At 49.0% G+C, this 22,545-nt stretch overlaps 1 protein-coding gene across 7 annotated transcripts in view; it reads right to left on the minus strand.

Moving 5' to 3' along the window:
- The window catches only part of LOC149351126 (uncharacterized), a 131,907-nt gene that overhangs the window by 88,350 nt on the left and 21,012 nt on the right, over positions 1-22,545 (minus strand). For 5 of the 7 annotated variants that reach the window (XM_089580377.1, XM_089580379.1, XM_089580381.1 and 2 more), the window contains 2 exons: positions 8,579-8,737; positions 5,349-5,456 (listed from right to left, as the gene is read on the minus strand). In XM_089580377.1, coding sequence (XP_089436503.1) covers positions 5,349-5,456; positions 8,579-8,737 — 267 coding nt within the window. The remainder of the gene's footprint in view (positions 1-5,348; positions 5,457-8,578; positions 8,738-22,545) is intronic. The other 2 variants (XM_089580378.1, XM_089580383.1) reach the window with 1 other exon arrangement.

Here is a 22,545-nt window from a genome sequence, read left to right on the forward strand (position 1 = left end):
TTAGTTCATTGCTTACTTACCCAATTGGCCTAAGTGACCTTTCTAGTCAGGCCAGATAAATAAATAAAACCGAGTAGGAAATTGGTCGAGCTCGGGAATCGAACCCCGGTCTCCGGAGTGCGAGACGAGCATGCTAACCACTCCGCCATGCCAGCTCAATGGTTTGGAATGGACAAAGGAGCGTCTAGTGAATACGGTGTCTTCGTTCACTCCCATCTTCCTCCCTCCCCGTTACGGCAAGGTTCAGGTGTCCACCGAGATATACGAGACAGATACATTTCCTTTCCTCAAAAAAACAATTTACCGACGAGCAAGGCGTAGAACCGAACGGGCGATGGCGTTAGATGGACTCCCTGGCAGCGTTGCAAGACTCTGTGGCGTTCACTCTTAGAGGCGAAGCTTAACATCTTAACAACACATCAGTGACACAAGCAGCAACATCCCTCTTAAGGCTTTCGCCTCACCGCACTTTTTATGTCTACAAAGTGGCCCCTGAATTTTTTTACCACGAGACCTGAACTCGCCATCCTTCAGCAACATACCGGTACCTTGCGCACAATCTCGAATTGCGTTGCACATGTTTCCGTTCCCCATTTTCCTCTTTATTGCGCCGTGGATTGGCGATGTATTAAATGCAACACATTGAAATATGGCGCATGCTGATGACCACGAGCGCGATGCGAGTCCACACGGTCGGGACATCATCAGGTAAACATTTAAGGCACTGAACTGTGTGGTTTGTTCAAGCACTTTATTTTACTCTGTCCCTGTCACTTCTCCGCTCCCCCCTCCTCGTTTCTTCTTCTCTTCCTCCCAGAAATGGTGGTCCACTAAATCACCGCTACTATCGACAGGGCTCTAACTAGCACGACGTGTTATGAGTGCAGTACGGCACGATCTGAATGCTCTTTTACGTTATGAGTATGAGTTCAGAACTTCTAATACGAAATCGCTTTGCTTATAATGTGCTTCAAGCCAACTTCTTACAATATTTGCAGTCTCAAGAATCTTTTTCATAACAGATGAAATCGTGGCAGCCCTATCATTGACCTATACACAGGTATATTATTAACTCGGCCCTTTGTAGAATGCTGGTGTCAGTGCCGGAAATAAAAGGGGAAACATGGAGATGTATGCTTGTGTAACGCGAGGTGGGTCGAAAAAAAAAACGGCAATATAAGTAAAGGAACGTAGCCTCCGTATCAGAACCAAGCGCATCGCCGACATGATGCGTCATAGCACTGCTCAAGCATTCCTCAATCCCTGTCATTCTGTTCGATCTGGGCAGCTGTGTATAATATCTCTGCCACATCAGGCCGCGTACCATGTACCACATTACAGCCTTGCACGTTTTCATTATGTTTCAAAGAAGAAATGTTCCTTTCAGGCCAGTCGAAGGGACGCAGCAGCCGACATCAACATCGGCGCAGCGCATATTTCCGCCAGTATCTTCTTGGACGTTGCCGCTTTTCCTGTAGTCCACTGTGCCCGTAAGTATCTTGCGAATATGGCCGTGCATGGCCACTAGCTATGACTCTTTATTGACTACTTTTTACTCGGGTACCTATAACGACTGTATATGTCTGCCACTATGAGCCTGGTGCTCTATTTTTTTTTTTTTTGCCACTCGTACTGATGACTAATGCGTGCACATAAAAAGAAATCATCTGCATTCTGAAATCGCCGCGTGCATGTTGGTTGTGCTTCCTGGGGTCGTCTCACCATACTGGTAGTGGTGGTGGTGGTGTTTATGCAGAGGCTGGATTGACCCTACAGTGGTCTGACGGCGAACTGCTGCGCCTCTCCCAACTCCTTTCGACCGACAGCACAATCAACTGCCAGAACGCAGGCCTCTTATGCAAAGCAACTGGCAATGAAGCACGCAGTTTTTTTTTTTCATCTCTGGTGAAAACATTTTACCCCGTCATCTCGCCATATTTGTTGAATGTCGCGTAGTTATCGTCGTAAAGTTTCTCAATATTACCTGAAGGGTAAGATGGCAACGGTGCACTTCATCCACCATGGAAACCAGCAAGAATGCCGGGAGAAGATGAGGTTTCGTATTTGGCTTGGCTGTTGTTGGGCATCAAACATGGATTCAACCGCAACAAATGCGACTGTTGTCGAGGCAAACCTCAAAGAAATGCTGCGAAATGTTCTATACCAGCCTAACACCTAACTTTCACTTGCATTAATTTTATTGACGGAGTGAAAAGCGCAGTATTGAAATAATTTAACCTGCGCACAAAGGAGAGCACCGCAGCGCAGATACTAATTCTGAGAAAGAATCCACGTTTTCGGCCCAACACAAACCAAATACGAAACCTTATCTTCCAGGCATTCCCGCTTTGGATCAAGTGCTGTTTAAGAAACTCGCGTAGATGGTAGTGCCAGCTTTCCCTGAACACTCTAAACACAAATCCACCTATGGGGGAGTAAAAAGGGAGCAAACTGTCCTTTAGGGCACTCCCTTTCATAAAAGGGAGTACACCAGAGCAGAGTTCACTCCATTTTTACTCCTTTCTGTTTAGAGTGCAGGTACAATACTTAGCAACTCCAAGGTTATCTCCCCCCGCAAAAGAATTTTGTCGCGGCCTGCAGCGACAGCTACCGGCGCCCGCACTTCGACATCGCGTGTAAGTAAAGCAAATCTGATCCTGAGACAACTGGCTTCCTTCGGGAGGCGTTTGCGCTTTGTGTATACCAAAACACACGACAATCTGATAATATAACAGGACAATCTGATAATAAAACTCCAACATTCTGCTACAGTAGTAGCAGATAATAAGGCGTAGCATCGCAGAGAGTTTGTTGGCGGTAAGCATCCTGAAGCATAGAATGCCATATTGCCGGACAGCAACTTCTTTTATTCGTTTTTGATTTGGTTTTTATGGGGCTTTCAGGCCCCAAAGCGCCTCAGGCTATGAGGGTCGCCGTAGTGAAGGGCTTCGGAAATTTCGACCACCTGGGGTTCTTTGACATTCACTGACATCGCACAGTACACATGACCTCTAGAATTTCGCCTCCGTCGAATTTCAACCGCCGCGGCCGGGATCGAACCCGAGTCTTTCGGGTCAGCAGCCGAGCGCCATAACCACTGAGCCAGAATAATCAGTTATCCTGTCTCATGAGGAGCCTTATGGAAATGACCGTTTTTTTTTTTATCATGCATTCGTATACGGCAAATAGCTCATCTTTTGCAAAGAATCAACCTGTGGCTCGACTGAGCTCTATGCTTTCTTTCGCACGGGCCAGGCTTTATCTTCATCCTTTTTATTTTCAGTAATATAATTTTGCTGAGAACTGTACCCAACTCCGATTATTCATGCGTAGTGAAACTAAGAGTAGGTTATGAAGTAATATTATAGCAATTTGCATCGCACTGCCTGTTAATCATACTCTCACGCGGCTGTGACGACAAGCGCGGCGTCAGTTCTAGACAAGCAGGCTGCGCAGAACTGTTATTGCGCGAATTTGTGCCCCTATACAGAAAACAGCTCAGCGAAGCGGGACGCACGTCGCCCGCGGCCACACTCAATTCAAAGACGCGGCGGAATTCTGAGATAGGGCGCTTAACACACAGACGACAGCCACCAACAGCGCATAGAAGGGCGAACTTAGCCATACGGCCGCATGCCGGCGGCGGTAAACGAAAATCATGGCAGAACAAGCATAAGTATTCGCGGAAATTTTTACTGACTGCAGTATTTTATACCTCGCAAATGCCTTAATATGCTTTAGACAAGTGCTGGTACAAAAATTACGCATGTAAATTGTGTTAATTTTTTTACCACACTGAGCTAAATTCTCGAACCTCGGCATAAAATTGCTAATAGCAGCTTCACAGTTTGTTCTAGTTTTATTCTGCGTTTGGCGCATTACAGCCTCGATATTCCGCCTTAAAGCACCTACTATCGCTCGTTGAAGTTCACGCAGTCATATACGCTCAGCACAGAAACGAATTTATTTAGCTATTGTCTCTTCACAGACAGAAAACACAAGGCTCGGAAGAAACGCTAGAGGCACGTGAAGCAAAATGCAAGCAGCGACAACTAGATTGTAGCTAAGCGAGTTTCCTTTCTGTCCCTCTGTTCTTGCGGTCAGTACTGAAGAGACTGCGACGCAGCCGACGGGGCAGCCTCTGAGGGCGTGCGTGCACACACCGTACTGAACCGACGACGCGCAGACTGCGGCATAGTTTGCCCGCAGCATCGTCGGCGAACGTCTCTCGTTAGGCATAGCGCACACTTTTGCCTCAGTTCCTGCACCGCACGGCACGTTCGCTGGTTGCTCCTGTGCCGTGAAATTTTTCTTGGTATAGCGCAAGTGCGCGGGATGCCATTAACCATTTCTCTTTCTTTTGAACTTGAATCTAATCGCTCCTTCTGTCTAGCACGGATGTGCTGGGGCATTTAACCGTTGCGCAACAATTCGGAGCCTCAGCTGGCACTCGTTGGAGAGTTGCGTGCGTTTATCGTAGTTAGGATCGCGTCTGCATATTTATAACGTAGCACGGGGAAATACTCTCGCTACACTGGCTAGCGCATTTGTATGCTCGGACGCTCTCTAAAGATTATATCAGATAAGAAATATAAAGAATATCATGCTGTCTAGAATGTCTGGCAAAGTAAAGACTAAACCCGATATGTAAAAAGACATCAACGAAGGATCATTGCGGTTTAATGTCGGTCAAACGACGAGAACTGATAATGTGGTGATGATGAGCTTCACTGATATGATTGCATACAGTCGGGATGAAATCTCGTTGTAGTGAACATAAACTGCCACTTTAAATTAGCCGCCTGCACACCAGCTTTCGCAGAGGCATTCGTCTCTAGCATGCGCTGCCTTTGCGTGCGAGCTTATAGCCTGCGCTTTTCCTCTTTTCATTAACACACTGAAATTTTCCATGTCTCTGGCGTCTAGTGGGTTAGTAGTAAACAGATGCCCGTTGCGGTTATTTTTCCTGTCTACCTTTTATTTTTCGTTGCGTCTTTGTGGCGTGATTCGCACACGACACATTATACACAAGATGGTATCTGTCCCACGGTCGGTAGTGAAAAGAGCGCAAATGTTCCCAAAGTGTATGTGCATCGGCACCTTTCACTTTCAAAAAAGCCAAGGCAAAAGTTTGATTTCGTTGTTTTTTTTCTTCAGCTGTATGAAGCACCTACGTCACGTGAGTTTCAAAAAGTCGTGCTCGCAACTAATAAAGGTTCGTGCTCATTTGCGCAGGAACAAGAGCGATTCTTCACGTCGTCCCTGGCGCACCTGCTGAACATGTGTCGCAACACAATCACTGCCACTCGCGCACGAGCGAGATATTCCAAGAGAATTGCAGCGCTTACACTTGCCGTTCGAATGATGTCGTCCGTCTGCGTGTACATGGAGCTGACCAGGGTGGTCACCGCGCCGCCCAGGTACAGGATCGCCCCAACGCCGTGGTGCAGCAGGTACTGCGTGGGACACAGGCGCACGCTCGTTGGGCACTGAGCATGCGTAATGCTGGGGGCTAAGAGAAATTCACCCCTCTCCGTGCTCCAGAAGTCGTATCTCCCGGCGACTACTCCGGACGAGCTTCGCCGGCAGTACAAACGTGCGTCTAGCGACACACCGTGATGGTGTTTGTAATCGGTAATAAATGCCGTAATGTTTTCAACCCGTCCGCGGTGGAGTAAATACAGGGTCTAAAAAAGTGGGAACTCTTGCTGCTCGTGCCCTTCCGGTTCCTGAGCGCGAACGAGGAAGCAAAAGTGCCGCGGTCAGCTTGGAAAGCCAGTGGTCTGCGCTGAGGCGCATTATTAACGCGAAATACTTCGTTTCAACCAGTGCGCCCCAGCAACTCCTTCAAACGGGCTGGTGCTTGCTCTGCGTGCTGGTTGCTTCTGACCATGCAGCGCGGTCTTGTTTCCACAGTGGTGTTAGACAAGAGGAGTCTGGCAAGACTATTACACATATTTCAAAAAGGGGATGATTTTCGCGTGAGTGTAGGTCTCCCAACGATAGCCTAGGACTAGTTAACCCTAAACCTTGTACGTAATCACAGGAGTCTCAATGTCTGCTTTCGCGTTTTCGTTCGTTTGGCCCCTTCGTCATGCGGCATTGTTTTTCGACGGACGCCTGTTAAGCTAGAAGCCTACGGCGCCAGTAGCTCCTAAATTTCCCCCCTCTCGGCGCTAACTACCGTGTCCGTCGGAAGTCTGGAGGGGTTAGGAATGGTGACAGCGGGTCGCGCGCTTCGGACGCTGTCCAAGGCCGCGGGGATTGGGGAGCAAGACCGCGAAGAGCCTTGTCGGGGTCGCAAGGGGCCGACGACCGTTTCCCGTTGAAAATAAATGAGCTCTCAAGTGGGTGGGGGTCAGTAAGGTCGGCGACTTCTGAAACCCCTGACTGTCTAGCTAAGCAGTGGACTTTACTGGCGCCTCTAGAGTCGGGCTCTGGCGAGCACTGGGCTCCGCCCACTTGTACCTACAGTGCCATTGCAGCGGGATTGGTCGAGGATGGGCGAGAGCAGGTTTACTAGAGCTCCGCCCAATTATCGAAGGAATTAAAAGCCCGCTGCAAACAAAGAATAGAAAGGATCGCGCCGAGTCCCAGTCTCGGCCGCTTTTAGACAGCCCTTCTTTCAACCGCCTTTTTCTCCTGTTGCCTTTATTTTTGGTCTCGTTTTCAATAAATTAGTTTTGTCGTCAAGAAGTTTGGAGTGGCTGCCCCAACCGGCAACGTGTCGCCGGACGAGTGGACGAAGATTTGGAGTGCCCAGCATATGATCAGACCAACCAGCCATTCCGACATTTTACGGGAGGAACTTAACTTATGCCGGTAATGACATGTATACGATCGTCAGTGTTCAGCCTAGGTGCCCCTTGTCATTCATTTTGCCTGTCCTCACGCCTCTATAATTCAACGTTACGATAAGCGTCCTTTGGCCACAGGCCTTTGCAGTTGTGTGCGTGAGTGTGTTTTATCCAGTCATAATTGCAAGGAAATTAATAATCCACGAAGAAGCCTATGGGCTATTCTCCACCTTGAGCAACCCTCCCTGCACTTTTTCCGTAGGAGCCATAGCTTCTACGGAGATCGCTGCCTTTTGTCGCTGTCTGTTGCGCCGTAATTGAATGCAAGTAGACGGAGGACTGTGCTGGTTTAACCTTATTTCATCATAACATGTCCCGCTGTCAGGGAAGAGTTTGCACTTCTGTCTCTTATTTTTTTTTTCTTTTACGCACTTATAGTGAACACATTGAAGTCAAGGAAAGCAAACGGACATGCAAGCGTCGAGGTTGTAACGAAAGTTAAGGAACGACAGCGGGCGTAGAGCTCAGGGTCGCCGGGTGTGCGCTGCTGGATGTTTCCAAGAACGAGATCGCGCTGACGCGGCTTGCCTGTACCAGTGTGTTCTGTGCGGCGGTGTAAAAGAAAATAATCTGCTCTGCCCTCTGGCCTTCATGGCGGTCGCGGAGGATGTGCACCTGCGTCTGTGCACATAAGAGAAAAGATGACAGCTGCCAGCGGTGTCTCCATAAAATTTTCTCCTCTTTCCTAGCTCCCTGCGGGCGACCTCGCGGAGCGAACCGGAGATTAGTGAGAGAGCAAATATCGCTACCCGCGAATACAGTTGCCGGTGGCGGTAAGGTGCGAGTAGCGGTACACACAGAGCCACACCTTTTCCGAGCCGTTGCGCGTAGCGGGCACGTGCTTCTGCCGAAAGTGCGCTGCTATGAGGAAAACGGCCAAGGGCAGCGCACGCTGCGAAGCTCCTTGGCGGTAGCGTATTCACGTCGTCATCCGACGGCTCATTGCGTGAATGCCATCAGAGTGTGCACGTGAGCGTGCTCCCACGCTGCCACCTACGATATAGTATAACACTCTGCTCTACGGGAATCGAATACTACTCGCATAAATAATCGGACACCGCCGAAAGGCAGCAAAAAATTGTGCTACGCAGGTTTCAACGCCACCTAGGCCAAAGAAAACGTGAGCGTAAAATCAGCCAGATTTTGACATGATCCAAACGCCAAAAAAATTTAAAAAAAATAGTAAAAATAACCCTCCCCAAGCGCGCGCACGCACACGCAAGCATACACTGATCAAAGAACGGAGCTTTAATTGCCGTCTTTGCGCAGTTAATTTGCGCTATGTGTGATTGCGGACTTAACGAGCTCTACAGCGCAGAACAGACGGAAGAAATACAAGCAGGTAATAAACACAAATCACTTGTGTGTCTCTTGCATGCTTACGCTTGTCCGTATTTGTCTGCGCTCTACAGCTCGTCACGATGAGCCACCTGACCCAGCAATTAGCGCATTTGCAGCGGGAGTACTGGGCACACAGAACAAATCAGACTGCCTCGACTGTGACCAAGCTCCAAAGCAGATAGGCCGCTTTGCCCTGGCTATCGGCCGCATCGGTACCAAGCTTACAAGAACTGCAAGTTTAGCATGACTTGGTTTGTCTCCCTCTATCTGGTTGTGCGACACTCGGCGACTGGGCCAAGCATGTGAGTGGAAAAGCAGACTCTTGCAGCCACACCACCCGCCATCGACTTCCGGCATAGAGAGATGAAGTGGAGGCTCACCAGCAGCAGGCCGCGCATATTCGCTCCGGTCGCGCAGAAGGCGATCGTGGCGTGTATGTAGAGGCCGGTCATCCACTGCAGGAAGGCCACGGTCACCAGGAACTTGTCCAACTCGTTGGCCGAGTCCCAGAGCAGAGCGTAGATGGCCATTCCCAGAATCTGGTACGCGGTTACAGGACAAGGGGAAAGCACGAAACTGTCAGAGATATGGCACCATCATTAGCGAGCAGTATTACTTAAACACATGCTGACGGCCGCTGCTCAGAGCTATGTGAGTCTTTCTTTCTTCTTCTTCTTTGCGCGCGCGCGCGCGTGTGTGTGTGTGTGTGTGTGTGTGTGTGTGTGTGTGTGTGTGTGTGTGTGTGTGTGTATGTGTGTGTGTGTGTGTGTGTGCGTGTGCGTGTGCGTGTGCGTGTGCGTGTGCGTGTGCGTGCGCGTGCGCGTGCGCGTGCGCGTGCGCGTGCGTGTGCGTGTGTGTGTGTGTGTGTGTGTGTGTGTGTGTGTGTGTGTGTGTGTGCGCGCGTGTGCGTGTGCGTGTGCGTGTGCGTGCGCGTGCGTGTGCGTGTGTTTAATTTGGTTTATTGGGGTTTTACGTCCCAAACCAACTCAGGCTATGAGGGACGCCGTAATGAAGGGCTCCGAAAATATCGACTGCCTGGGGTTCTTTAACTCGCACTGACATCGCACAGTACACGGGCTTCTAGAATTTCGCCTCTTTCAGAATCCACTCTGCTACCCTAAGGGACCATCGGCTATCTGCTCTCCGCAGCACACGCCCTGACCATGTCCATTTCCCCTTCTTGGTCTCAGCCATACGATATCGCTCACCCGTACTTCTTCCATGACCTACGTTGCTCTGTTCTCGTTTCTTAACGTTATCCATATCATTTTCCTTTTCATAGCTCACTGCGCTGACCTCAATTTATTTCACAGGACTTTTCGCTGGTTTTCTAGCTTGTCCTCACAGCTGAGCACTGGCAAGACACGGCTATTATACGCTTTCCTCTTAGGGGGTAATAGTAAGTCGCTATTCATGACCTGAGACCACCAGCCAAATGCACTCCGCACCCTTCTTGTTAGTTAAGTCTCTTTCATGGTCATAGCTGAGGTCAATACTTCGCGTGGGTACACTGTAAAGAATTTAATAAGGGAGTAATTACTCACTGGTGGAGAATTGCGTGGCACCTGGATTCGAACCCCGGTCCTCTTGCACGCGAGGCGGATGCTCTACCTCTACGCCATCGCTGCCCTGATCATGATCATGAGAGGGAAATAACTAGAAGAATAAGAATGGGGTGGAGCGCATATGGCAGGTTCTCTCAGATCATGAATGGTAGCTTACCAATATCCCTGAAGAGAAAAGTATACAACAGCTGTATCCTACCGGTACTCACCTACGGGGCAGAAACGTGGAGGCTAACAAAGAGGGTTCAGCTTAAGTTAAGAACAACGCAGCGAGCTATGGAAAGGAAAATGATAGGTGTAACGTTAAGAGATCGAAAGCGGGCGGAGTGGGTGAGGGAACAAACGCGGGTTAATGACATCTTAGTTGAAATCAAGAGGAAGAAATGGGCTTGGGCAGGGCATGTAATGCGAAGGCAAGATAACCGCTGATCCTTAAGGGTAACGGAGTGGATTCCAAGAGAAAGCAAACGTAGCAGAGGACGGCAGAAAGTTAGGTGGGCGGATGAGATTAAGAAGTTTGCGGGGATACAGTGGTGGCAACTGACAAAGGACAGGGTTAATTGGAGAGACATGGGAGAGGCCTTTGCCCTGCAGTGGGTGTAGTCAGGCTGATGATGATGATGATGATGAATTACTCACTGGCATCCGCCCACCCAAGCGCATCCATACGGCTGCAAAGAAGAGCTATAAAACTTCCACAGAAACTTCCTAGTTAATGCAAAATTCGTCTTGGTCCGGGGTTCGAACCCGGCACTGCTGCTTCACCAGATCAGTCGCTCTACCAATTGAGCTAACCGCTACGCCTAGCATATAGTAGAGCGAGAGCGAATTGATCAATAACTCCAAGTGGAAACAGTGATAGTGAAATGGTTTCGGCGAATCCCCCAAGGTGAAGTTGATTTGTAGTAAGGAAGTAATTACTCAATGGCATCCGCTCAAGCCCAGCCATACGCCTTACAAGGGAAAACTATACAGCTTCCACAGATACTTCGTGGTTAAAAAAAAAAAAAGCAGCTGGTGGTTTAGCATTGCTAAGCACGAATTAATTGTACGAAAGCGCAGTTTTTTGCATATGGGCACCACCGCCACGTAGTATACCTGAAAGCGCGATGGAGGTGCCACTGGCCCATGGAGCCAATCATGCGGGTCTTCAATTTTTTTTTTTCGTCAATGCCAATTTACCCAACGCACGCCGGCAGCCTATGCTGAAAAAATTGAAAATTGGTTTTTGAGGAAAGGAAATGACGCAGTAACTGTCTCACATATCTCGGTGGACACCCGAACCGCGCCGTAAGGGAAGGGGTAAAGGAGGGAGTGAAAGAAGAAAGGAAGAAAGAGGTGCCGTAGTGGAGGTCTCCGGATTAATTCGACCAACTGGTCACCTTTAACGTGCACTGACATCGCACAGCACACGGGCGCCTTTTGCGTTTCGCCTCCATCGAAACACGGCCGCCGCGGTCGGGTTCGAAACCCGGTACTCCGGCTCAGTAGACGAGCGCCTTGCCACTGAGCCACCGCGGCGGGTAAGGCTTATTCTCCAGTGCGGCGTTTCGGCAACAATGTTGTCAACGCCAGCGCGTATTGCTCCAGTGCCGTGTTTCTGCCACAACGTAGTTCACGCCAACGCATGCAGCGCACATCTCTGTCACCACCACCACACAGCTCAAAGCGCGAATATTGGTTTGATAGCAGTATTAGTTGATGAAGAAGACGATGTGCAAGCTTCACACAAACTGGTGAGCCGGTTTGACCTCGTGAAGTAGAGCTTTCGTACTACAATTCGTCATGGTCCGGGGCTCGAACCCAGGACCATCGCTTCACCGGAGCAGTCACTCAACCAACTGAGCTAACCGGGACGGCTAGCGTATGGTAGGGAGAGAGCGAACTCATCAATAACGAAGATTGATCAATTCACTCTCACCCTACCATAGTTTATAGAATTTCGAAAACGCGGTTACCCTCGGTGTTGTGGCACATCAAATTTCAGCTTCACCGCACCAAAATACATGCCCTTTCGAGAAGCTTGCAGGCAAAGCAAACTCTCCAGTGCGCGCAACCCGTCGAAATAGCCAAAATTTGTTTCTCGGAAAATATAAATGCCCCAGCCGTGAGTGCGTGCGCTGAGACGCGAAGTCTGCGTGCATTCTTGTAATAGGAGCGGAGTTGCGTGCAGTATTGAAAGGAACGGGAAAATGCGTGGCGCACTGGGCGCGTCTACGCGCCTTAGGCCACTCTAAAGGACAGGAAGCAAGCGCCATCGGAGGCGTATGTTGTCTGCTCGATAAAAGCAGGACGGTGGTACACACCGAGGACCTCGTTCAAGGCATGCTGTTTGTTGAAGTAGACGAAAGCCTCGTTGGGTATTACGAGGACACTTGCCTCCAGGTTTTAGAGTACCTACATGCGTTAGACCTAGTGGCATTGGCGCTCATTTGCAAGTATCACTTCACATTGTGGGCCCGCTGACGAGTGCACAACAATCCCACTAACAGTGAACATGGAGTACTTCAATTAGCGAGATGACCTTTACTTGTTGGCTGCCGCATGTGGGCTTAATAAATGTTGCCACTGGAGACCCAACCTTGGACCTCAGGTAGCGGCTAGAAAGGATTTCTGCGTGTTCATTTCAATAGTTAGAATGATTCTTTCTTCCAAGAGCCGGCCACAATTAAATTGTGACTTTGCGATTTATACCGTACTACATATAATTGAGTAGTATTGTGTGTAGTAACGGAACTAATGCAGGCTAAAAAACATTGTCCTCGCAAGAACCTCGGGTACTTGCAGGTTTTTAAAAAAGGACACTGCTCTCTCTAAATCCTTACCAAGCTGTGACGTGCGCTGCGTGTAATTAGTCAGTTTAGTAATATATTTGTGGTTCATTATTGCACTGAAGTAGTTTATGCATTTTTGAACGCTAATCATAAACCAGTCCTTTCCTTCCAGGAACATCACAAAGAGTTGTGGATATTTGGGAGCGCCGCCAAGGAGGAGCCTGCAGAAACCAGCACTACCTGGCACGAAAACTTTCTGCTCTAATAATGCCACTTCAGGGCTTCACAGTTTGAATATCACTAGCTGTTTTTATAAAAGTTTAAAACAGACCTTCTGTAAGGCATATCATCATCATCATCATTATCAGCCTGACTACGCCGACTTCAGGGCAAAGGCCTCTCCCATGTCTCTGCAATTAACCCTGTCCTTTGACAGTCGCGGCCACCGTATCCCTGCAAACTTCTTAATCTCATCCGCCCACCTAACTTTCTGCCGCCCCCTGCTACGCTTGCCTTCTCTTGGAATGCACTCCATTACCCTTAAGGACCACCGGTTATCTTGCCTTCGCATTACATGACCTGCCCAAGCCCATTTCTTCCTCTTGTTATTCATAATGCACATTTAAAGAACAAGGAAACAAGTTTCACATAAAATTTCAGTAAGCCGAATAGAGAAAGTCTGGTAAATAACAGAAAAAACGAAAACAGTCGAAGACAAATCCTGGGGGAATATTTTGTTCATCACAATAGAAAATATATGTTAAAAACAGAAAAGCCGAAAACAGAAAAACAAAACATTGCATAAAATTTTTGCAGGCCAGCTGCCAAAAAATATTTGTTTTTTGCGACAAAAAAAATTTATAGGGAGATGTACTCCCTTACCGCTTCCAATACTCCACTGTATATTGCAAAACTGATTGATTGGTGAACACTTCATTATTGTACTATGAATTTCTTGTACCACATTCCCTATGTATACACTAGTGTCACTTTCTCCCGCTTTTGTAATCTCCTACCCGCTACAATGCTGCAAAACTGGGAACCTTAAATTTTTAATAAAAGAACAATATTTTAGCACTGAAAGTTATGATAGAACGTTGCATGCTCGGTTGTTGCCTTCATTGGACATTGTCTTGCCCCTGCGGAGCAAAGCAAAAAGAAGTAACAGTGGTCAATTTCGTTGGCCACGTGGTCTGGCTCTAATTCTCCCCGTGTGCGTCAGCTAAGAAGATGCGTACGGCCTGGCCGGAATAGATAACAGGGCGAGCTGGCGAAGATCCATTCTATCCCGGTGATTACGACACGGAATGGACGCTTGAGGCGAAATAGCCACTTACGATCACATATTGTGGAACTGTAAAGAGGATGGTTTGGTTTGGTTTATGGGGTTTAACGTCCCAAAGCGACTAAGGCTATGAGAGACGCCGTAGTGGAGGGCTCCGGAGATTTCGACCACCTGGGGTTCTTTAACGTGCACTGACATCGCACAGTACACGGGCCTCTAGAATTTCTCCTCCAAAGAAATTCCAGCCGCCGCGGCCGGGATCGAACCCGCGTCTTTCGGGTCAGCAGCCGAGCACCATAACCGCTGAGCCACCGCGGCGGCTGTAAAGAGGAGCCGCCGCCTGAATCTCTAATACAAGTTCCTACTCTCATGCAATGGGAGGCCGTGTTGGTCAGCTCAGAGCTCGGCGTTCAAACCCGGGCGACTGAGCAGGCTACTCAGGTTGCTGTCAGCCGTGAACTGATAGCCCCCTAGCACGGATCATTTGCATTTTGCCTTTTTTTACGAAATAAATGTTTTGCAATCCAATGGCAGGAATAACAACGCGAATTACACAACACGAACGTTATCTGTCCAGCTGGTCAGCCGAGTACGAGACCATGACGGAGCTGGGCGCCTCTAGGTCGCGCGCAGTGAGTGCTCTTGTTGTCCGCGTGTATTTGAGCCACGAAACCTCCCAGGTGCGAAATCAGGAAGTATAGGTGCCGCGTTCTTTAAAGGGGAGCGCAGGACAGAGCACAGAAGACAACATGGGCGAAAGACTCCAACTTCAGTATTGCAGACAACTTTATTGCGATAATGCTGCAAAAAGAAGGTGGTTATAATTATAGTGACGTGTTCATGGTATTTATTTTTGTTCACATTGGGGGTTTATTTATCGGTGTTTATTTTTTTCCCTTTTGATTCGATGTTTCTAGGCATCTATTTTCAATGCCAAAGAAATCAGTGTTTGCTTGTCGCTTGTGTATAAAGCGACTGTATAATTAGTGGAAAAATATAACGCACCTCAAATTAACCCAATTTTATAGAACACATACCAAACACTCTACATAGGGAATTAATGCAGCAGCCAGGAAAATAATAACTGTAACGCGGCGCTTTCAGGAGCATCATCAGCCTGACTGCGCCCACTGCAGGGCAAAGGCCTCTCCCATATCTCTCCAATTTACCCTGTTCTTTGCCAGCTGCGGCCACCGCATCACCGCAAACTTCTTAATCTCATCCGCCCACCTAACTTTCTGCCACCCCCTGCTACGCTTTTGTCCAAGCCCACTTCTTCCTCTTGATTTCGACTAGGATGTCATTAATCCGCGTTTTTTCACTCACCCACCCTAACCTATCATGATATTAATACTTAAACTTATTGGAAAATGGACATGCACATTGTGAGCGATTTGCCAGCCATCGCAGCACGCTTCTTGAGGCTCGGGAAACACAGGCCAGAAAACGCACGTTCCATGTTTGCGCCTGACACGGGAATAGCAAGAAAATCAAGGGAAGCTTTTGACAAGACCAGCCACTCTGCTGTTCGTTCTCCAGGAGATGCCGAGGTAAACTTCAGCAGACGGAACTTTATATAGTGAATATTATAAGAGTTCCTCTTTCAAAGATGGCAGGTCTGCAGAGCTCACAGGCGAAAACAATCCACTGAAGTCTTTTTCTGCTGTCATTAGTTCCTGCTTCCGAGGTACACAGCCTACCCGTGATGCCAGAGGTTTTTTTCTCGAGAAATGAAGTCTCGTCGGAATGTTCCTATTTGCAACGGCTTCCCACTTTGTCCGAATCTCAAGCGAGTGCTCACGGAAGCTGCGCACACATCCTCTTGGACGTCACAGCTCACCGTGTCTATGAGTATGTCTGTCTTCGCACTAAACGCTCGCCGTTCATGTCGACACTGACAAGCGAGGGTGGACTCTAGACGAACCACGGCTGAGTACACGTGGCAAACAAGCACCTCGTCAGACTCCAGGGACTTCATTGCAGCGATTATTGGCTAGACGTCCCTTTTTCTTTTTTTATGCGAAGCATATTACTAGAGGTACACTACAGCCCTTCGCCGTGGTTACGCGCCGTGCACACCACGTGACACATGACGTCACGACAGAGGAAGATGAGGGTCCACCTCGCGCCATCGCTGTGGTTGCACGCCGTGCAGACCACGTGGTACAGTGACGACACACCACGTGTCATACCACGTGGCACATGACGTCACGACAGATCGCCGTCACGCGCTGGGAGAGGGAGAACGATGCCATCGCCCAGCCACCGGAATGTCCTCGAGCGGCATTCCCGCGCATTTCGAACGCGCGTTCACACTCGGTGTAGGTGAAACGCTCGCTCCACCGGGCAGGCGGACGCGGCTTCCGTGGCAATCCAGGCGCCCACCCAACGCGCGTCTCGGGGTTAGTCGGCGTTCGCTGTAGCCATGCCGTTGTCTTCCCCCACGACGAAGGCTTCTAGTGGTTGTATTAAAATGATCAAGTATTCAACCAAGGAAAGCCATGTATTAACAAGCCTAGCCATCAATATGCTTCGCATCTGACCAGGGTTAACCAAGTTAAGCCTCAGCCATGTTTAAAGACAGCTCAAATTCGGGGATTTTCGGTTTTCACCGATTCAGGAATTCTAGTAATTCACAACCTTCACCTATACGGTGCCACGCGGCCGCCTCCAGAACCGCCCGAAAGATGATACCTGCGGACGGCGCCCGATTGTCCGGCGTCTCCCTCCAGCTGCTGTGCTATTAGTTGCGTGGAGTAGCGCTTTAAGCATATTATTGCCTTTTGCGTTGCATTTTGCTCCCAACCACGGCAACACGTTAATATAATATCCTTTTGCGCGTGTAAAGCACCAACTAGGGGCATAGAATATAAAAGCAATTGCATTTCGTGCCTTTCGCTGTGCTCAAACTGTGGGTTGAAAAGCTAGATACTCCTGCGTATGCTCTCTCTAGCTTCTAAGCTCAAGGAGTGAATAATCAACTTAATTAAAATATCGGTGTTGACAAGTCGGTTGCTCGTCATGAAAATTTAAAACAGCGGAATAGAAATTTGACAAAGAAGAAACACACAAATGACAGCACTATAGCACTGTAGCTGTCTGGTTGTTTCTGTGTTTATCGATCGTGCTCGGTTTTTCGCACTGCTTTAAATTTTCCGTCAAATCCCGCTGCGCATTGCAGAGCCTTTGACCAAGACTATGGCAGCTTCCAGAGCGCGCTTGCGCCCCATGATTTCTTCTAGAGCCCTCCCTCCCTCTTGGTGAGCAGTGATTTTGACTGACGTAAATTGTGAACCACCCATTGAGGGCTACATTTTTCAGCAGCGACCACTTGATCGTACAGGTACTTTGTAAGAAATGAAAAATATCTTTGTCGCGCGCGATTCAATGTATGCAATATTTGCAGTAAGTAGGCACCGCAAGCGCGCAAAATTCTAAGTGTGTTCTGAAATTTACTGAGGCGTGAATGCGGCTGCATCCGCAGTCGGTACCAGTGCATAGTAGCGTTGTGGCACCGAGGAAGTATAGTAGCACGGCTTCTCTTTAAAAACCGAACTACCTCGCTAGTCAAGCGATCGCTGCTGAAAAGCATGTCTGCCGGGCTTGTTCAAGATCTACGGTAGCAAAAATTGCTGATCACCTGTAATGCTGCAAAAAGAAATCAGCGGGGCTGAAATGCGCACTGCAGACCGTCATTGCACTACTTTGTATTCTTGCTTTCTTCCTGCGTCCAGTACCATGGCTTTTTCAGTTTTGCTTGTCTAGACAGCCGGATGCGACGGTGTATGGGCAGAAGTGGGGAGAAAACCGGGGCCAATGGCTGCGAATTCTTTGAGACATCTTGAAATGGTAGTCCGCGAGTGCCATGAATTGGATAAGATTTGAAAATTTTCTCGGTATCTGAGTTTGCTCTCCGCGCACGTGTCGACCGTTTCCCCGGCGGCTGTCTTTCCTGGTGGGATTAGAGCCGTCTCGGACCGCGTCGCACCTGCCTCACCAGGCCATCAGCAGCCGAATATTTTGCATACCAGACCAGCCGCACGTACGTCGTCGTTTCCATCGCACCTGCGATGCCTGCGTGCAGAGGGCCTGTGCGGTGACAGACTATACCGCGCATATTTTCGCGACACAGCAGGGCCTGCATTGAGAGCTTCTTCGCCCAAAGCACCACGCTCGCACGAACGTTTTATGCATCTTCAAGCAGCGTGGCACAATGCTAGCGCTGCCGCCTGCTCATCTTTCGGATAGCCGTATTTGATTTCCAGTTGAGCCCTCTACAGACTGTGAAAGTTACGAATAATGGGGCCGCGACAAAATTCAAAGTGGACTATCAAACATCCTCTGTCCCGCTTAAATGGGTTAAGAATCCAGCAGAAAGGTAAATATTTCGAGCAGCGTTTCGTTTACCACAGAAGAAATTCAAGCGACTCTCCAAAGTGAACGACTTCGCATGGCGTGCCGTAATCGCAATCTGCCATGTTCACCTGCTGGCCACAGACAACGACATCTAGATGAAATGTGAAAATCTACAACTGCTTGGTTCTAGAGGCAACGTTTGCGCGGAATTAGAGCCACATGCATCTGAAATCAAGGTGAGCACGAGCACTTTTTGCGGCAGTTATGGGCTGCTGTCTAATTTCAGTTTTACTGCTCGAGCGCTCTGCACAAGGGTGACGCAGACAGTACTGTCGAGAATGCGCCACGCGTGGCCAGTTATGCCAGTGTAACTACTGGCCGGCGGGAGAGCGACAGCTCCCTAAAGAAGGGCAGATGGCACAGCTAGGGCAGTCATTCATTCTCCCAGGGCAGAGGGAGAGAACTTTGACAATGTTTGCTTTTTTTTTACGTTTCAAAGATACGTGCGGACTGTGAGCGAAAATGCATTGTGGAGGAACCATGCCGCTTTCATTCGCAGTACCAAGAGTCCCTGAGTGAGTGAGTGAGTGAGTGAGTGAGTGAGTGAGTGAGTGAGTGAGTGAGTGAGTGAGTGAGTGAGTGAGTGAGTGAGTGAGTGAGTGAGTGAGTGAGTGAGTGAGTGAGTGAGGCAACCTTCTCTATTCAAGTTCTATAGACCGTTTTCGGCGCGAGGAGGAAAGTAGCCTCGAACCGGCGCGCGCGCGCCGCCGCTTCTCCTCCTCCTCTCCTACTGGTATGCGCGGGCGGCGAAGTACGCGTTGAGCGACGTTCGTGCCCTGCTGTCTTTTGCACGAGAAAACAGTCTTTTCGTGTTATGACGCTGACTGAACATGAATCGTGAGCCGAGGTCATCAGGATACCACTGCGCTGTTGTAGGCTGCACCAACAACTATTGCAAGCGGAAAAAAACTAGCCCCAGAGCCATGAGCACATCAACAGCCGCGGCGTCAGCGCGGCTGCGACGTGTTCCACCTGCATCGCTTTCCGTCAGATAAAGACGAGCGATGTCTTTGGTTGGCTAGCGTTAACAGGGGATTTTGTGCCTCCTTGATGTCACATGCTTTCTTCTCTAGCAAATAAAAAATGTGTGGCATCCGGACGTTTGGCCACTTCAGTCAGTGACAACACTTGGATGCCTGTAGAGCTCGTGACCTGCAGACAAGTATGAAGGTCACAAAATCAGAGCAATGGAAGTAGATAGCTCAGATAAGGAGAAAAAAGACCTCTCGAAAGTTTTTGTTGCATGTTTAATATGACACCAAAATGATATGCGATATTACAGCACTGCCGAGTAGGCAATGTTGTTGCAGCAGTGTTGTTACCGCGAACAACTGGGCCTTGGCAGAAGCAAAAGAGCGTGCTCACTGCACCAGTCGTCAAGGTACCAAAAACTTGTGTGGACGCATAGCGTGCTTAACGACGACCGCAAACGCGCTTGCTCACCAAAGCACAATTGAGCTGCGGGTGACGTGGCGAATTTCTGCCGCGTGGCAAGTACCCATGCAACCTCTCATCTAACTTTCTCTGTTTAGTGCGGACATTTATTTAGGGCCGCAACAGCTTTCTTTCGACGAGTGAAGAGTGGACACGTACGCGAAAAAAAGCGGCGAGGCACCGAGAACGACCATTGCTCGCGCTCGCTCGGTGGCCAAGCCCTCAAGCAAGCAACGGTGACATACGCAATGTCAACTAGCGTAGACAGTGCTTTCGTTCGGTGCCTGCACGCTCTGGCTTAGTAAACATTCTCGCACCTACCACCTAGACTTGCTCGTAGGCGAGCATTTATCTCGAAGTGATAACCAGCTGAAACGCAGAGAGGACACCAGGCATCAAACGCCTGAATCTGGCACGACGTGTATCTCGCTGAGAAGTGCACTGTAGTACCCGCCTGAAATTGTGAACTGTATTCGGGTCAGTTTTCACGAAATAAATTCATCACCGTGAGTGGTCCAACAATACAGTTCGCGTCTGCGCACCACGCACACATAAGCAAAGTGAACGCCGGCTAACGTAAACATTCATGAAGTGACTTCGTTATGCTGGCTAGTAATCTCAGTCTATCGAACTCAATCAGATAGCATAAAAGAAGCTTGGCGGCTGCTTGTGTCACTTCTTCGAACGCCGTAGTAGATAGCAGTGCGACCGTTGCTGTGCAATAGAGCAAACAAACAATTCGTAAACAAATTTAGTTTGCCTATGTCAATCATCGGAACGACGGTGGAAGTGCCTCCTGCCCCATAATCGGATGGAGTTCCGGCCATCGCTAAACCAAACGGCGGCAGTCTTGCTCGAAAAGCTTTTCCCGTCACCCAGGCGCATTTCTAGCATACACACACACGCACAAAAAAATCAGAAGCTCCGAAACGCCAATTTGCGACGCCTCCGTACTGCACCGTGGGCGCAGCACAAATGCGCGCGCGCATACCAGCATGGCGTTAGGGACAAGAACAGAACCTAGACGGCGCCACCTCCCCAAAATGGCGGCGCCCTAGGTGAAATGGTCTATATGTAGTAGCCCGTTAGCTGAGCTTAACAATAGAGAAGTGCTCAGCCTAATACTTCAAAGTGACTGAAGGTAAGGGAAAGATTATTAGAGTACAGACCTGTTTAGAGCTGGAGACAGGTGCGCATCCGAGCAAAGAAAGGGAAATCCCTTAGATCGGCATGCTTGCGCATACGCAAACGATACCACTTTGTGCTTGGACGAGAACAGAATAGCGTCCATGTGTCTTTCTTCTGTCCTCGTCCAAGTTCGCGCTGTTATTCAGGAAATTTGTGGTCTTGTCACGCCTATCCAGCAGTCAGCCTCCAGCACTTCCTGGCTGCCCTAACATCCCGCCTTCTTCCTCTGGGTTTGACCCTCTCGCCTTCTAAAGGCTGTTTTATTCAATACATTGACAACATAGCATGTTTGCTAAAAGCACCCCCTTTAAACCTGAAACAGATAATTCCCCGATCCGCAAGGTGCAGATGGTTCGGATTCTAGGTTTTTTCATACCATCGGAACCGGCATCCCATGGCTGACAGCCATCCGTAAATCCGCTCACGTCACGCTGGGTCTTATCCACCGCATATCTATGCACTCTGCCGGCGCTCTCGTGCGTTCGCGTGACGTCACTGGTGCCGTTTTGACATACACACAGTTTCAGTGGTGTGGGCCGGAATAAGTGGCGATAAGCTGATTAAGTAAGCGCGGCGGCCTTTCGCCATGCTGTATGTACGTCATACTGGTGGCATTTGAGACTTGAGGGCATACCCCCTATTCCAGGCACAATTCCATCGCCTTACCCGCCGACAGCAGTGCTTTCTTGAAGCAATTAACCCTGAGTCTTTGTGTGCCATTCCTAATCTCTTTTGTCTTTACACCCATTCCCGTATTTCGGGAGAAAGCTGAACTCAATGCCCTAACTGAACTTAGCTACCAGCGCGAGGAAAACTGGGTTCGTAAACACCCGATTCAACTTAATAGTTTGCAAACACTTCTTCCACGTTCCTACTGTACTGTCAGCTCTCTTGCAATTGGCCCAGTGCTGCGTCTTCGATATAAACAACCTCGCCGCTACCTCATGGGTACATCACTAATGCAGATTCATCAAGCACAGCACAGCCGGAATTTAACCTCTGTCCGCAGTTCCTCCCACGATCATCATAACTCTCGCGCGAAATACCACGTGTTTCACTGAACAATTTCAAATATTTTTAAATATAGGGAGTTCGAAATAGAAAAAAAAATATTTTCATGGATAAACTGTCCCCCGCAGCGTACATCAGCTACTGTGAAAGTAATCCGAATTTGGTGGACTAGTAACTGAAATTCATTAATTAGCCTTTAATTGAAATAAGCACAGTGTGGTGGCTAGTACCAAGAGGGGGTTCAAAGCCACGGACGCGGCGACTCCATATCAATTCCTTAAACGAAAGAAAAGGCATTATCGAAAGCTCTGCAGTGTGAGGAAATCCTACGCTTTTTTTTCGCGCGAAACCGAAACTGAGCGCACGAGCAACACAAGAGGTTCGGCGCAAACGCAGCGTCCGCTGATGACGTGTTTCAGTGACTACGGCGCCTAGTTCTAACTGCCTGCTCCATTGTACGATGGCATGCGCTTTATTTTTCTTCGGACTCTAAAAAATAACGACCGCGCAGCTGGCAATGACTGTTGTCTTGCCCCAAGCGTCGAAGGAAAATAATGTGCATGAATTGGGCGCCGTACTGCAACACGTCACCAGTGGACGTTGCGTTTGCACCGAGCTTCCTGCGCACCTCGTGCACTTGGTTTAGATTTTGTGTGAAAATAGTCCCATATTTC

The sequence above is a fragment of the Amblyomma mixtum genome, chromosome 3 (assembly GCF_055824585.1).
Source record: "Amblyomma mixtum isolate Tamu chromosome 3, ASM5582458v1, whole genome shotgun sequence".
Taxonomy (NCBI): domain Eukaryota; kingdom Metazoa; phylum Arthropoda; class Arachnida; order Ixodida; family Ixodidae; genus Amblyomma; species Amblyomma mixtum.